At 49.7% G+C, this 13,241-nt stretch overlaps 1 protein-coding gene across 2 annotated transcripts in view; it reads right to left on the bottom strand.

Annotated features, from left to right (window-relative positions):
• Positions 1 to 3,616: 3,616 nt before the first annotated feature.
• MED12 (mediator complex subunit 12) overlaps positions 3,617 to 13,241 on the bottom strand; it is a 36,410-nt gene continuing 26,785 nt past the window's right edge. The window contains exons 34-44 of one of the 2 annotated variants that reach the window (XM_086851143.1): positions 12,964 to 13,099; positions 12,533 to 12,694; positions 11,612 to 11,989; positions 11,132 to 11,282; positions 10,738 to 10,943; positions 10,225 to 10,305; positions 9,805 to 10,022; positions 9,059 to 9,215; positions 6,276 to 6,449; positions 6,030 to 6,111; positions 3,617 to 4,044 (exon numbers count right to left, since the gene is read on the bottom strand). In XM_086851143.1, the coding sequence (XP_086707269.1) occupies positions 4,001 to 4,044; positions 6,030 to 6,111; positions 6,276 to 6,449; positions 9,059 to 9,215; positions 9,805 to 10,022; positions 10,225 to 10,305; positions 10,738 to 10,943; positions 11,132 to 11,282; positions 11,612 to 11,989; positions 12,533 to 12,694; positions 12,964 to 13,099 (1,789 nt within the window). In that variant the 3' untranslated portion in view covers positions 3,617 to 4,000. Of the gene's footprint in view, positions 4,045 to 6,029; positions 6,112 to 6,275; positions 6,453 to 9,058; positions 9,216 to 9,804; positions 10,023 to 10,224; positions 10,306 to 10,737; positions 10,944 to 11,131; positions 11,283 to 11,611; positions 11,990 to 12,532; positions 12,695 to 12,963; positions 13,100 to 13,241 lie in introns of both variants that reach the window. The other variant, XM_086851142.1, reaches the window with a different exon arrangement.

Below are 13,241 nucleotides of genomic sequence, written 5' to 3' on the forward strand. Positions count from 1 at the left end.
GTCCCAGCCTCAGTCTTGGGGCCCGGCCCAGCCCTGCCACGCACCGGGCTTCAGTCTCAGCAGCCACAGCCCCATAGGCTCCCAGCAGCACCGCGCAGCAAGACCCAGCACCTCTGTCATTCCCCTTCCCAGCATGGGGGTATTTTCCCCTCCCACTCATGGCCTCCTGGCAGGAGCCGCCTCTCCTACAGCCTGCCGCTGCCCATAGCAATGTTTCAGTCTTGCCTGATGGGATTACAGAAATCATTTGAAACAGGGCATGGATTTGGGTCTTGATGGATGTATCTGATTGCTGCCTCCCTCTGCTATTGCCAAGGTAGCATCAGCTGCGATGCCTCCACGAGTAGGCACCGTTTCCTGTTTAAGATGTTTGCATGGAAGCGTCTGAAGGGCAGCAATTAATTTCGAGTCTCCCACGCACCCCTGGCACCTGCACTGAATCTGTGAAATGTGCCGTGGCAGGGAGATCCCTGCACCCCAGTGCACATAGGGCTTCATCTGCCCCAGTGCCTTCCAGCCGCTGCTGCAGAGCAGGGCAGAGCTTTTCTGCTTCTCCTGCCCTGCTATCTCACCCAGGGACTTCTTACGGGTGGTCAGCAGCTTGACTGATCTTGTTGCTGACCAGTTATACACAGGACGATGTATATAGGGCATAATGATATAGCTCACCATATATATATATATATATATATGTATGTATGTATGTATGTATATTTATATATAGAGAGAGAGAGAGAGAGGGTGAGCTGCAAGCTGCCACCCACTATGCTGTTGAGCAGGCAACATGGTCCAGCACTGCCTGAGATGGATGCACAACCTTGCCCCGTGCTTACTGGGGTTCATTGGCTCTGGGAAGCATCTTGAAGGAGCTCCTGGACTGATGCTGAGCTGCCCTGCAGCAGGTAGGGCATAAGGCATACCTCCCTGGGTCCCACTGCCCAACAAAGGATGGGGTCATGAAGCACAGCTGCAGCAGTGCCTTGTGGCCCGTTCCCCACCATGAGCACTGCAGGAGAGCTGGGTACTCACACAGCTGCTCCACACCCAGCTTCAGCTGCTTGACTGAGCAGTGATCGATTTTCTTGCACAACACCAGTTCTGACAGTGCCTGACAAGCCACCTTTGCCCGGGGTATGGTCCATGGGGACCCTTTATGCCAGGCTGCTGGATGGGGTAGATGTGTAGGGCAGAGCCTGCTTCAGCTCATCCATCCACCCCAATGCATCAAGATTTGTTGCAATCTCAGGCTTCTCCTCAGATGCTGGGCACAGCCCGTGTAGCATCGCTTTCAGGGAGCCCAGCATCACAGGCACAGCCCCACACCACCCCCTCCCTGGACTGCTGGCCACAGCAGGGCAGCTGTGTGCATTACTCAATGGGCAGTGTGTATTAAAATGCCCCCAGTTGCCTCTGGCTCTGTCACAAGCAGCGTTTAGCCACGACTCGGAGAAGGAGCAGAAGGACTGGAAGCTGTCAGACCTGCTTAAAGCAGCTCAGTGCTAATGTGCAGCACAGCAGCTGCAAGGCACGCAGCCAGGCCAGGCAGAGCACAGCTCCCCAGACAGCCCTGTGCTGTGACCACGTCTTGCACTGGTCTCCACGTCCCCCTGCAACCTCCTGCACCCACTGGAAACTGAGGGTTGTGTGGGATCTTGGACACCGTGGCAGCCTGGCGTCTGTCACCACAACAGAGTTCTGGAGTGCTGCTCATCCCACACAATCCTGGCCTGCCAAGCAGCTGACACAGCTGGGGGAAGCCTTTTGACAGAGGAAGAGCGGGGCCAGCCCTGTTGCTGGGCCATGCAATAAAGGGTCCTGTGGCAGCAGGCACTTTACTACAGGAAGGGACAAGTCATCCTCTTTCTCCCAGGAAGGCAGGGGGGCTCCTGGGGTGCTTTCACCAGATCCCCCCATCAGAGCTCCCCGCAGGAGGTCAGCACCCGACTCGGTGTGCTCGCACTGCAGCACTCCCACCTCGCCCCAGCTGCCGTGCAAGGGCCACCCCAGGGCACCCCTGTCCAGCCAGCCCGGCTGTGCCGCCTCCCAGCCCGCTCCGGCTGCTGCAGAGCCGCCCCCCTCCCACCGCCGGCGCGGCAGCGATGCAGAAGGAGCATCCAAGATGCCGCTTGGCGCAGGCTCAGCTGCCTCCCAGGGCCGGCAGAGGAGGGGGCTGTCGGCCATGACCGTACACACCAGGAAGGGGGGCATGGCATGTCGTGGGCAGAGACAGTGCCTCGTGTTCCCAGGCAGTGGCCCCTCCGTGTCGGGATGAGGGAGCAGAGTCCTCCTGCCGCACCCACGGCTCCCTCAGAGCAGGGGCCGCCCGACACAGCCATGGCCAGGAGCAGGGCTTCCATGTCTGGGTCACAGCACAGGGGCAGCCGGCAAGCAGAGTCCCTGGCACGAGCCCCTGGGGCAGGGGGAAGATGAGGAATGCAACAGCCAGCTCAGAGCTGTGGCCCAGGATGATCCACATGGAAGGGGACAAGCAGGGATGCACAAAAGGGGCAAGCCCCTGTCCTTATGAACAACTGCGTCTCCTCCATCAGGCCTGGCCAGCAACACCTTCCAATGGTTCTGCAGCCACATGGCAAGAGCCTGGCATAGGTGCAGGTGTTTGGGGACGTGCAGGGCAGAGAGAATGTAGTGCTAAGAAAGCCCCAGAGAGCAGCTTCACATGTGCTTCCAAGGAAAGGGCACAAGCTCCAGTTCTTGGGACAGCAGACACAGGCCCATCAAGGAGGACAAGGAGCACTGCCCTGGGGCACTGCCATCCCTCATAGTTCCCTGAGCTTGCCTCCATGCAGTGGTCCACCCTCCAGGACTATTTGTCCTCAGATGAAGATCAGGTGCAGCTCCTTGCTCAGTCCTTCTGGCCTCACTCTCTCCCACACTGTCCCATGGGACAGAAGGAAGGCACTGGTCAAGAAAAGCTACCACAGGGACCACAGGTCCAACCCCTGAGAAGAACCCAAGAGAGAAAAAAGGTACAGGTGGCTTCCAGATTCAACTGACAGCAGGTGTAGCAAGCACCAAGATCAGACCTCATGCCAGCAGGCTGCACGAAGCAGGGCAGAAGTTGAGGATGCACATTCCCCATGCAGAGAAAGCTGTCAGGAAGGAGCTAACAGATGAGCCTTGGTGCTTATCAGCCAAACCTTGCTGTGATGAGAAGCAAGAAGAAGCACTTGTGAGTGCACTCAGTCTGCAGCTCCTCCTAGAATGCAGAGGTAAGGAGCTTGAGCACCTCTGTAACTGCTGTGGTGGGGGAAGCTGGGCTTGTCAGTGCTCAGAATTACCCTGCAATAGAAGTCCCTCTTTGCTTTACACTGGTGTCCTGGTGGAACATGCAACAGGACTACCAGTAAAGCCCTTAATCAACATATAAATCCTACAAAACTTGCATAAAAACCTTTGCAAGTATGTGAACGCCAGCTTATGAAATAAAAAGGGAAGAGCTTTCCTTCCCAAACAAAATTGTTTAACCTTCACAAAAGCTAAAAATGCAGACGTTAGTTCTACTGAGGAAGAGATGAAGACCATGTGTGTAGAGTGCTGCTGGGCTGTACTGGGAGGAGTGCTGAGGAGGAAAGGCAGGCTCTGAAAACACACTCAGTTTGCAAAGTAAGCTCTCTGTATTCATCCGAGAATGTCTGCAGTATGGAGTTCATCTGGTATAAATAAAGTACAAAATTTTACAATGTCTTAATCATTATTTTAACAAAAATACCAAAAACTGAGTAAAAACTGAAACCAAAGTGGGAAGGGAGACTATCAGCCACAAGGGATCTCCATAAACATTTGTAGAAATTGGATAGTAAAAACACTTTCTCTGTACAATAAAATGCTTCTCCTGGCATTTCCCTGTGAGACAGACAGCAGCAGCACTGGGGGCACAAGGACAGAGGTTGGGGGCTGCCCCAGAGTGTGGGTCAGGCTGAAGAGGCTGTATCCATCCACAGTGATGTCTCCCTCCTGAATCAGGCTGAAGTGCCACAGGTCAATAGCGTCCAAACGGGTTGTTGTTCTGCTGTGTCTGTGTATCTGTTGAGGTCAAGACAGAGTTGAACAGTCACAAGGTTTAGTTCAGAAAAGAGATTCCCCGCCCCACATCACCAGTGCAGTATGAGGAGTGTCACAGGCCATGAGAAGGAAAATATAAGCACTGTGGTACTCCCTGTGCTGCAGATCTGCCTGAGCCTTTGGGCAGCAACACAGCCAGGATCCCACATTCTTTTAGGAAGATATATGTTCTGGTCCTAATCCTGAAGTTTCCATGGAAAACATCTCCATCCTGCATGGTGGAATTGGAGGACCATAACAAAGCCCTGAAAGGTGGCAAGTAGCTGGGAGAATGGGTTTATGGATTAATTATTTCTGATTTTGAAAGAAAGTCAGCTCTATAAAATTACACAACTTCTGCAGCTATAGAAGCTACTGAGCTAGCCAGTGTCACTCATCCTAAAGCACTCCCAGAAACGGAAGGTTTCAGAGAAAATTTTCCTGACTTCCTGTCAGTATCTCCATACAGGCCCAAAGGACTTGCAGATGACACAAAGGCAGGAAACATGGTAAAGTTACATTCAAGAACCTCATTAACTTCCAAACTGCTGGGACTGCTGTTTTGTGATTTACAATGCTCACAGTATATATGATTACTGTCAGATACATGAAATTCTGTAGTTCTTTTTCCTGAAACAACATCAGCGTGTGTGACCCTAAGCCACTAAGTAAAAGGAGATGAGTGTAACCTGGTGGGCCTGCTGCCTTCTCAACTCTCCTGGACATTCAGAGATACCCTGGAGCCTCCTACAGCAACCTATCTTGGGCCCAAAACACCCTAGTCCCCCTCCTGTGCAGGCTGCTCTTGGTTTCCTTCCTGCTTTCCACTCCATCCCTGGCACTACAAATAAGAACTCCAGATGCTTCCAGGGGGAGGTGATGCAAACCCAAGGAGGCAGCATGGAAGCTGAACACTGACACAAGGCTGCATGGGACCCACACATCTATTCCAGATACAACAGTTCCATTTACTGTATAGGAAGGCTACAAAAATATGACTGTTTTGCTATATTCAGATTCTTATACAAGGCCTTCCTATACTTGAATGTCCTGGCTGAGATCCTTTGGCACAGACTTATCATTTCTGAATCAGGCTAGTGGGAAGCTTAGCACATTAAAACCTGGTTTGGGGAGGTTTTTGGCCACAAGGACTAAGAATTTTCCATCAGGGAACAAGTATAAGCACAGTTTCCAAGTCCCCCACTCCACACATTACCAAGTCTGGCACAGTCTCACTCTCAGTGCAAAATTAAAAAAAACAAACTATCAACTGTGCTGTCCGTTTCTCAAAATTTTTATAGCATTTCTGCCATTTTTAGAGCAGAAAAGCCAGTAAGGTGATAGAAGACAATGACAGCAGGCAATTCAGAAGGGAACAGCATAGACCCTGAATTCTGTATTGTGATCCTCCAGCCTGTAATTCAATACAGATTATAGGAATACAGTGCCAGACTGAACAACATCTATGCCACTACCCTGTTGTGACCACCACAAACACAGCAAGTGTGCAGCTACACTTCCTAGAGTACCCCTCCTGCCTCCAAGAAGTCTTGTCTGGCTCACAACACAACCACAGTGTCTCTGGGTCATCCACCAAGTGATTGCTCCAGGATTACAGCCTGACTGTACCCCACAAGGAAATACCCCCAGATGATTTTAAAGCCACACACTGGATGCTTCCAGGAAAGCTGTGTGGCAGTCCCTACAAAGGCTCAGCTCCCTTGTCCCTCTGCAGGCAGCAGGAGGAAGGTCTGGAAGTTTGCTCACAAGCTGGCAAGCACTGCCCTCCCTGCTGCTGTGCCCCCTTGGGCTGGTAGCTCTAAGTTCGGATGCCACCTCCCTGCCAGCATAATTTATGTCTTCAGACAGACAAGTCTGGCTTGGCCATGCTCCTCTACACCAGGGTACCTGCAATAGAAAACAGCAGGGAAGAGACTAGCAACAGGATCAAGAACACTCAGGCTTACTGGAAAGCTGCTGCTGAAGCTGTCGAACCAGAGCAGCTGTTTGCTGCTGCTGCTGTGTCTGCTGAAGGCCCTGGCGCTGGAACTGTAAAGAGAAAAACACAGTTATAGCCACACCACCTGGCTGGCAGCCTCAGCATTCACACAGGCCCTGGGAAGCTCAGGGAGGGAAAAAGGGGGGATGCAGGTGGAGCACTGCTGGATCTGTGCCGGACTGTCACGTCCCTGTGCCTCCAAGGGAACACTCACAATGGGCTGCTGGGGGGGAAGAGCCTGCATCCCCAGCCCCGGGGGCTGGCCCTGCGCCTGTGGCTGAGGCACTGTGGACACCTGGGGCTGCTGCTGGGGCTGGGGCTGTGGTGGCTGGGGCTGCTGCTGCTGCTGTTGCTGCTGCTGTTGTTGTTGCTGCTGCTGTTGCTGCTGCTGCTGTGAAGACAAAAGAGAAGGGACCATCAGGGAACTGTCAGGGCAATGCACACAGCACTGGGGCACAGCAAAGGCTTAAGAAGGAATGAGGTTCCATGCAGTAAAACACCCTCATACACCATTTTCCTTACTCAAATTTCACCAGGACTCCACCCCAGGCTGAAAAATAGCAAGAAATACAAGGACAGCAAAAAGGTTTTCTGCAAGATGAGGTATTGACAGATGACAGAAGAGAACTCTGAGTCTACTGGTCATTACTAGGAGCAAACAAGGTGCAAGAATAGAAAACTAAGAACTCAAAAGGCTGGCTGGTTCATCTCTTGCCTCCTGGTTAAGATCAGCAATAATGAATAATGAGTATTTGCCTGACTCATTCTCAGATTCTTTTCAGAGGTAGCAACAGAGCTCCTATAATCTCCTTACACAGTCCACTCCAGGTCAGCTACTCCTACTACTGGAGTTTTCCCTAATCTCTACCCTGAAATTTCACATGTTGTGTTTTAAGGCCATTTCTGGTGCTACAGCCTAGGGATAAGAAGAGATAATGGGTTTTTTTCTTTCTTTTTAAGATAAAAAATTTGGAGACTTATCTCTCCTGTTGTCTTTGTCTCTTTAATGCAATACATCCAGCTATTTCAGACTTTCCTTCTCAGTCATGTCCCCCAACTCTTCAATCTATCTAGCTGTCCTTCCCTGCCACTCATGACAGCTGGTGTTACACTTCAATAAAAGGATGTGGATAAAACTGGATTCAGTGCTCAAAACCAAATGTTTACAGAATTAGTTATGCTGAGAAGAATACTCAGTGTGTTGGAGTCAAACATACCCAGAATCTCAAGGTTTTTAATTTCTCCTAATTTTCAGACAATTCTCCCATCTGTCAATGCAGTTTTTAACTCTCTAGATAAAAAAAAAAAAAAGAATCCTAGCAGAAATACAAAACCTAATGCTATCAAAACAAACCCAATGTGGTGATGGTAGGTACAGTTCCAATCACTGGCCCAAAAGGACAAGGTTCAAATCTTGAACAGACTCAGAAAACAAACAGAAGTACACTCAGGAGAAGGAACAGTGTCTTATGAAAGAAGGTTAGAGGAACCTGACCTTTGGAAGCTGCAAGTGCTCCCTAGGAATGTACATTGGGCAAATAACAGTGAGAAAGAACAGCCAGTAAACAGGACACAGTGGACAATAGTAATTCATACAAGAATCAGTCATGAACACATTGGATCAAGGATTCAAGCTAAAGGGAGCGAGCTTCTAGAAACGCCTTCCAACTTATACCAGTTTGGTCACAGGTTCCTGACATGGATGCTGTGACCTGGGTACACAAGAAAGCAGATGACTGACTAAATGAGCCAGGATACCAATTTCATGTTTTTCCTTCTTGCAGCAGCTGTCTACCAACTCACGTAAGACAAATCAAAAGGCCACTCATCCTTTCCACAAGCCACTGCTCCATGAAAATCAGCTATAGCACCAGGCACACCTTAGGTAACACAGCAGGAGCCACACTAATGGGATAGCTTGGGCACTCCACCTTTGTGGGTTTTTTAAGCAACCAAGCAAACTCAGCTAAAAGCTGAAGGTATACATGAAGTTACTGAGCTAGGAGAAGTGTTAGCAATTTGTTTGAGGCATGTTCTTCTAAATATGACTGATGGAGAATGCTGAAAGAAACTCAAAGTGAATAGTCAGGAGGTGCTACTTTATCAAAAGGACTAAAAGCTGCTGACCATGCCAGAGGCAGTTCTCTTGTCCAGTGCAAGGCAGCAATTCTCAGATACTGCTGACTGCAGCTCTCTGCAGGAACCACTGTTTTGCTCAGGCCACTCTGAACAAAAAGACTCAGCACTCTGTGCCATGTAAAGTCTCCCCATATTCCACAGGTTTGCTAGACCTTGTCATAAGGCATAGGATTCACCAATTAAACTATTTGTGTTTCTCTGTCAAGTCAATAAATTTCTGTAATTCCTATAAATGTATCTTTATTTCATGTAAGATTTAATATTCATAAGATCATAACACAAATCCATGGAATACTCATGTCTGTTGACTCATGCCTTGTGATCTTCTTTGAACCTAGAGAGCTGGGTCTAACAGTTGGCTTTGGATCAGTTTTTCACCATCTGCTGTAAGAAACGGAGTATGTGGACTGATTCATGCCAGATTTTTTGCCAATGGAAACTGTAACCAATACTTATTTTGATTTTGAGAAAAGCAGATATGCCCCTAAAGATGATCTTGACCAACTTTCCTGCTCTTTTGTGGACAGGAGGCTTTTCACTTTATTTCAAGTTCCTGCCACACTTGTGCAACAACTAACTTTCTGCAGAATCTACTGGCTCAGCTGGAGCAGGAAGAGGTGGGACACAGGCCAGAGGACTGAACAGACTTTTAGCTCATGCTGGGTGACTGGCACAAGGCAGTGCAGCAGGAATCTCCATCAGGAGTGGCCAGCTGTAAGGAAGGGAGAACTGCCTAGCAAATTGCCAGACAGCCCCCAACAGAGTGACATCCTTCCTGACACAGAGGGGCAGAGGTAAGCAACACTGGGCAGGCCTCCTCCAGCTACAGCAGCCTTCCTCCTGTCAGCAACCACTCACCCTCAGCATCTGTTGCTGCTGCTGCTGCCTCAGGTACTGCTGCTGTTGTTGGTCAGGAAGGATCTGGCTGGGTCGAATTCCTGAGGGAACTCCCTGTGGACCCAAATGGTTCATCCCACTCATCATGGGGGTCTGCTGTATTGACTGATGAGGAAACCTGCAAGAGAAAAGGACAAGCTCATGGAATAAAGGATTCACAGACAGCCAGATTTCTTTAATCCAAACACAACTTCAGACATCAATGAGACAGCCCAAATAGCACCCTGCAATCCATGCTGTCCCTGCAGAAAGGTGAGGGACACAAGGGCCTCTCAAGGGTTTAATGCAATCTGTTTTTCTAGAAGCTCTTAAGTAACAGTCACCATTCCACTGCTCTGCATGGCTTTTCTGTTGGATTTATGCCTGCTCAGGAGCAATGGAAATCTCAGATTTAGCCCTTTGATGATGATCTGCTGGTTAGATTTAAAACCAAAACTATGACTTTCCCAGGTAATTTTTCCTCATACTTTCTATGCCAACCTTCTCTGGCTAGTAACACAGTTTCCTGCCTACAACTAGCATTTCCCAATTTCATCCTATCTCTGTTTCTTCCCTGGGCAGAAAGCTGGACAATGATGTTTCTGTGAGGAAGTAAAGTACAGCAAGGAGAATGGGGATTTAACAGTTTGCTATTAGAGTGGTGCAAGCAGAGCAGGGAAATCCTTAATGAAATAGAGTTGATTAACACCCCATAAGGCAGAAAGTACCTTTGTGTGTTGCCCAAGGTGTGCCCATAGCCAGGGGCCTGCTGGTGCACGTAGCCACTTGGTCTCTGCTGCATCTGTCTAACAGGATCCACTAGAGCAGGATTAGAGCTGGGATGGGAATTCTGATAGGGCTGTCCAGAATAAGTAGGAGGTACCATTGTGCCTGACTGGGAGGGGTGCTGCTGAAGGCCTATGTGGGAGACGTACGGAGTGTAACCCTGAAATGGAACAAAAAGGCCTTTTTTAGTCACGGGGTGCAAAAGAACACAGAACACAAGACATCAGCCTCCTGTAAATACTGTCACAGGGAAGCTCATTAGGGAGAGGAGCCAAGCACTTTCAGGGTTTAGCAGCAAGACCAAAGCTGCTGCCCTGTGCTGGAGCCAGATTCCAGCTCTACCTGCAGTCACTGCCGCTTACCTGGGAGGGCTGCAGTGCTCCGTAAGACGGGGTTGGAGCCATTTGGCGCACAGGCTGCTGGCCCATTATGCCCTGGCCCTGCTGAAAGGCAAGAAAGAAGCACTTTTTCCAACATCTCCAAAGGACAGGAACACTGCTGCTCTCTTCTCAGCAGCTCCCACTAAACCAGACAAGTGGTTTCACTGCTTAACCTACAAGGTTGCTGCACAACCGGCACATGCTCATGACTTCTGTCTCACCCTGACCTGGGACAAACAGGCCACTAAAAAACCTGCCACCCCCAGCCAGGATATGCTCCTCTCATTGTCCAGTGGCCACCCTGTGACAACCTCCTCCAACTGCTAGTGACACAGGCCCACAAAGTAGGTGGCACTAGAAGAACAGACACAAGAAACAACATTGTTCTAGAGCAGATACAGAGGTGGGCAGTTCCGGCTAAAAGGGACAGCACCAAACAGTCTGGCCATGCTATACTGTGGAGTCAGCAGCAGCAAGAGCACAAATCTGACTTACCAACTTTGCTTGCAGCTGCTGCCTCAGTATCTGTCCTTGGGACACTGGAGGCTGCTGCCTGTACACTGCTGGCTTGTAGGAGGGGTCAATGCCCATCATGCTGCCCATGCCTGGAGGCAGCACACCACTGTAGGGCGGGCGACTCTGAACCAGTTTTCCCAGTGGCATGCGTACCGGTCTGTAAGATGTATCCAGGCGAGGGCCACCTGCAAGAGGAAGAGAAACAGGCAGAGCAGTCACAGCTACTGCTGCACCTCACAGCTCCAGAATGACTGTTCATCACTGTACCTAGACATGACAGGCAAAAGAAGAAAGTGCAGGGACCTGCATAGGAACATCACACAGAAAAGGTTCTCAGAGAGGTGAAATATTTTTGGCTCTCCTGTGCACCTACCTGCTGGAAGAGGTTGATTCTGGGCATAGAGACCCACCGGTGATTGCCCATATGCCAGCCTTGACATGGTGCTTCCTGACTGGTGATGCAAGAGATCCGTTGGCATACCAACTCCATACGAAACCCCCCGGCTAGGGCCCAACACAAAGTCCTGCAAAGACAAAGCAGCAAGAAAGATCAATGTACACTGGGAATTCATGAATGGAGGAAGAGTATTGAAGTGTTGAAAAGTCCACAAGAGGAAGCCAACCATGTTATCTGATCTGGACAGAGTGCTTTCCTCCCATTAGGGATTAAGAAAGTGTTTGCCTTGCCCCAAGCTAGAGAGTAGGATAAAGCTCCAGTACTCCCAGCTGAGAGGAAACACATCCAATCTTCACCATAACATCACTCTCAGGCTCCTCAGGAAGACTCTAGGGAGTGTTCTGTAACTAGGAGTGGTAGACATGGAGTGTCCAGCAGTTGTGGATGTCCCATTACCTCAGTTTTACTGGCAGATTGGTTGCGTTTCTTGGTTTTGCTCTGTTTCTTCTTGCGTTCTTCCGTGGAGGCGGCAGGATTGGAGCTTGTTTTATCAGCCTTGGCTGGTTCTGCAGTTTTCTTCTCTGGTTCTAAAGCCACAGGTGTAGGAGGCTCTTCCTCTTCAGGGGGCAGTGGCAACGGCTCCAGGTAATAACTGCGGGGCTTGGGTTTCAGGTGTGTGTGATACAGAAGAAGCCTCTGCTGCTCCTCAAATCTGGACACTTTGCGATCCACCCGGACTGTCCCAAACCATCCCCAGGAGAGTGGGGCTGAGTGCTTCAAACCCTCAAAAAGATCCCAAGGAGAAATCTTCTGCTTTGTAGAGACTTGCAATCCCTTTAAAGCAAAAGAGATAAGAACTTTCAAGACCCTATTGTTGCTCCTATACAGGTACACATAATTCTGTGCTCTCTTCAGGCTCTAACTCAGATCTCTCAGTAAGTAGTCTGAGTCCTTGCTAATGGTCCTTGCTCCTCCAGGTGGCAAAGCAGTCATTTCTAAAGGTCTTCATCAACAACTGTCTAGTCTCCTTCACTCCATCTCTGCCAGTCTCCTGCACACTGGCTTTGCCCATTAGCTTACGTGACAGGGATTATGTGTTTCTCTTTACACTTCATATAACCATAAATACAATCCCCAAATTTAGTTAACATCTCAGGTCACAGCAGCATGCTACAACCAAGCATTAACACCCCAGTTTCACCCTTTTTGTTCATGGTTATGTGCCAGCTTGTCTGCGTGCAGCCAGCCACTTCAAGCTCGTCAGGGAATGAGGCACTGCATACAGATGCCTCCCAAGCTGTGCAGACTTAAGGCATCAGAGGACAAGGTGACACCTGCACTCAGGAGCTGTGATACGGACAAAAATGCTTCACTTGCCTCCTTCTTGAAGATGGAATCAAAGCCAGCTATTTTATTGCCTTTAGTATCAATGAGGGATCCCTGAGGTTCACAGGTGATGACATCTCGGGTCTGCTTGGGAAGTGGTAGCAGTTGTCGCACCTTCTCCAGGCTGTCAGACTGACGGTCCCCCAGCTCCTTCTGCACAAGTGGAACACAGAGGACTTGAATTTCTCAGGAAAGACCATCCAAAGCCCACCTATGCCCCTTCTGGTACTGGCCTCCATCCCTGCCTTACTTCTTACGTTTGTACCCTTCAGGCCTACAGAGTCATAGGGGCCACCCTCACTACTTCATCTAAACAGCAGAAACAGGACAGGTACTGTTCATGAGACACAGATAAATCTGCATAGCTGGACAACCACAACACAGCATGCTCTGGTCCCCATACAGGGCCTGGTGTCCCTCACCCTGAGTTTCTTGACAAGATTCATGTATGCCCGCTTGTTCTCCTCCATGCTTCCCTGAGAGATGCTGGACATATCAGCAGCCAGGGTGCCGTTGATGAGAACACTCAGCATGTCCAGCACAGTGGTGAAGAGCTCACTGTTGGTCAGAGCAGAAAGGTCAGTCACCTGAAAAGCTGATAAAAAGCCTCTGCCATCATTGTAACACCAAACACTATTAGACTGTCAAGACTTCCACCCACTTTTAGAAGTGTCAGTCTTCAGAATAACCTCCCACACTA

This window comes from Cyanistes caeruleus, chromosome 14 (genome assembly GCF_971803275.1).
Source record: "Cyanistes caeruleus chromosome 14, bCyaCae1.hap1.1, whole genome shotgun sequence".
NCBI lineage: Eukaryota > Metazoa > Chordata > Aves > Passeriformes > Paridae > Cyanistes > Cyanistes caeruleus.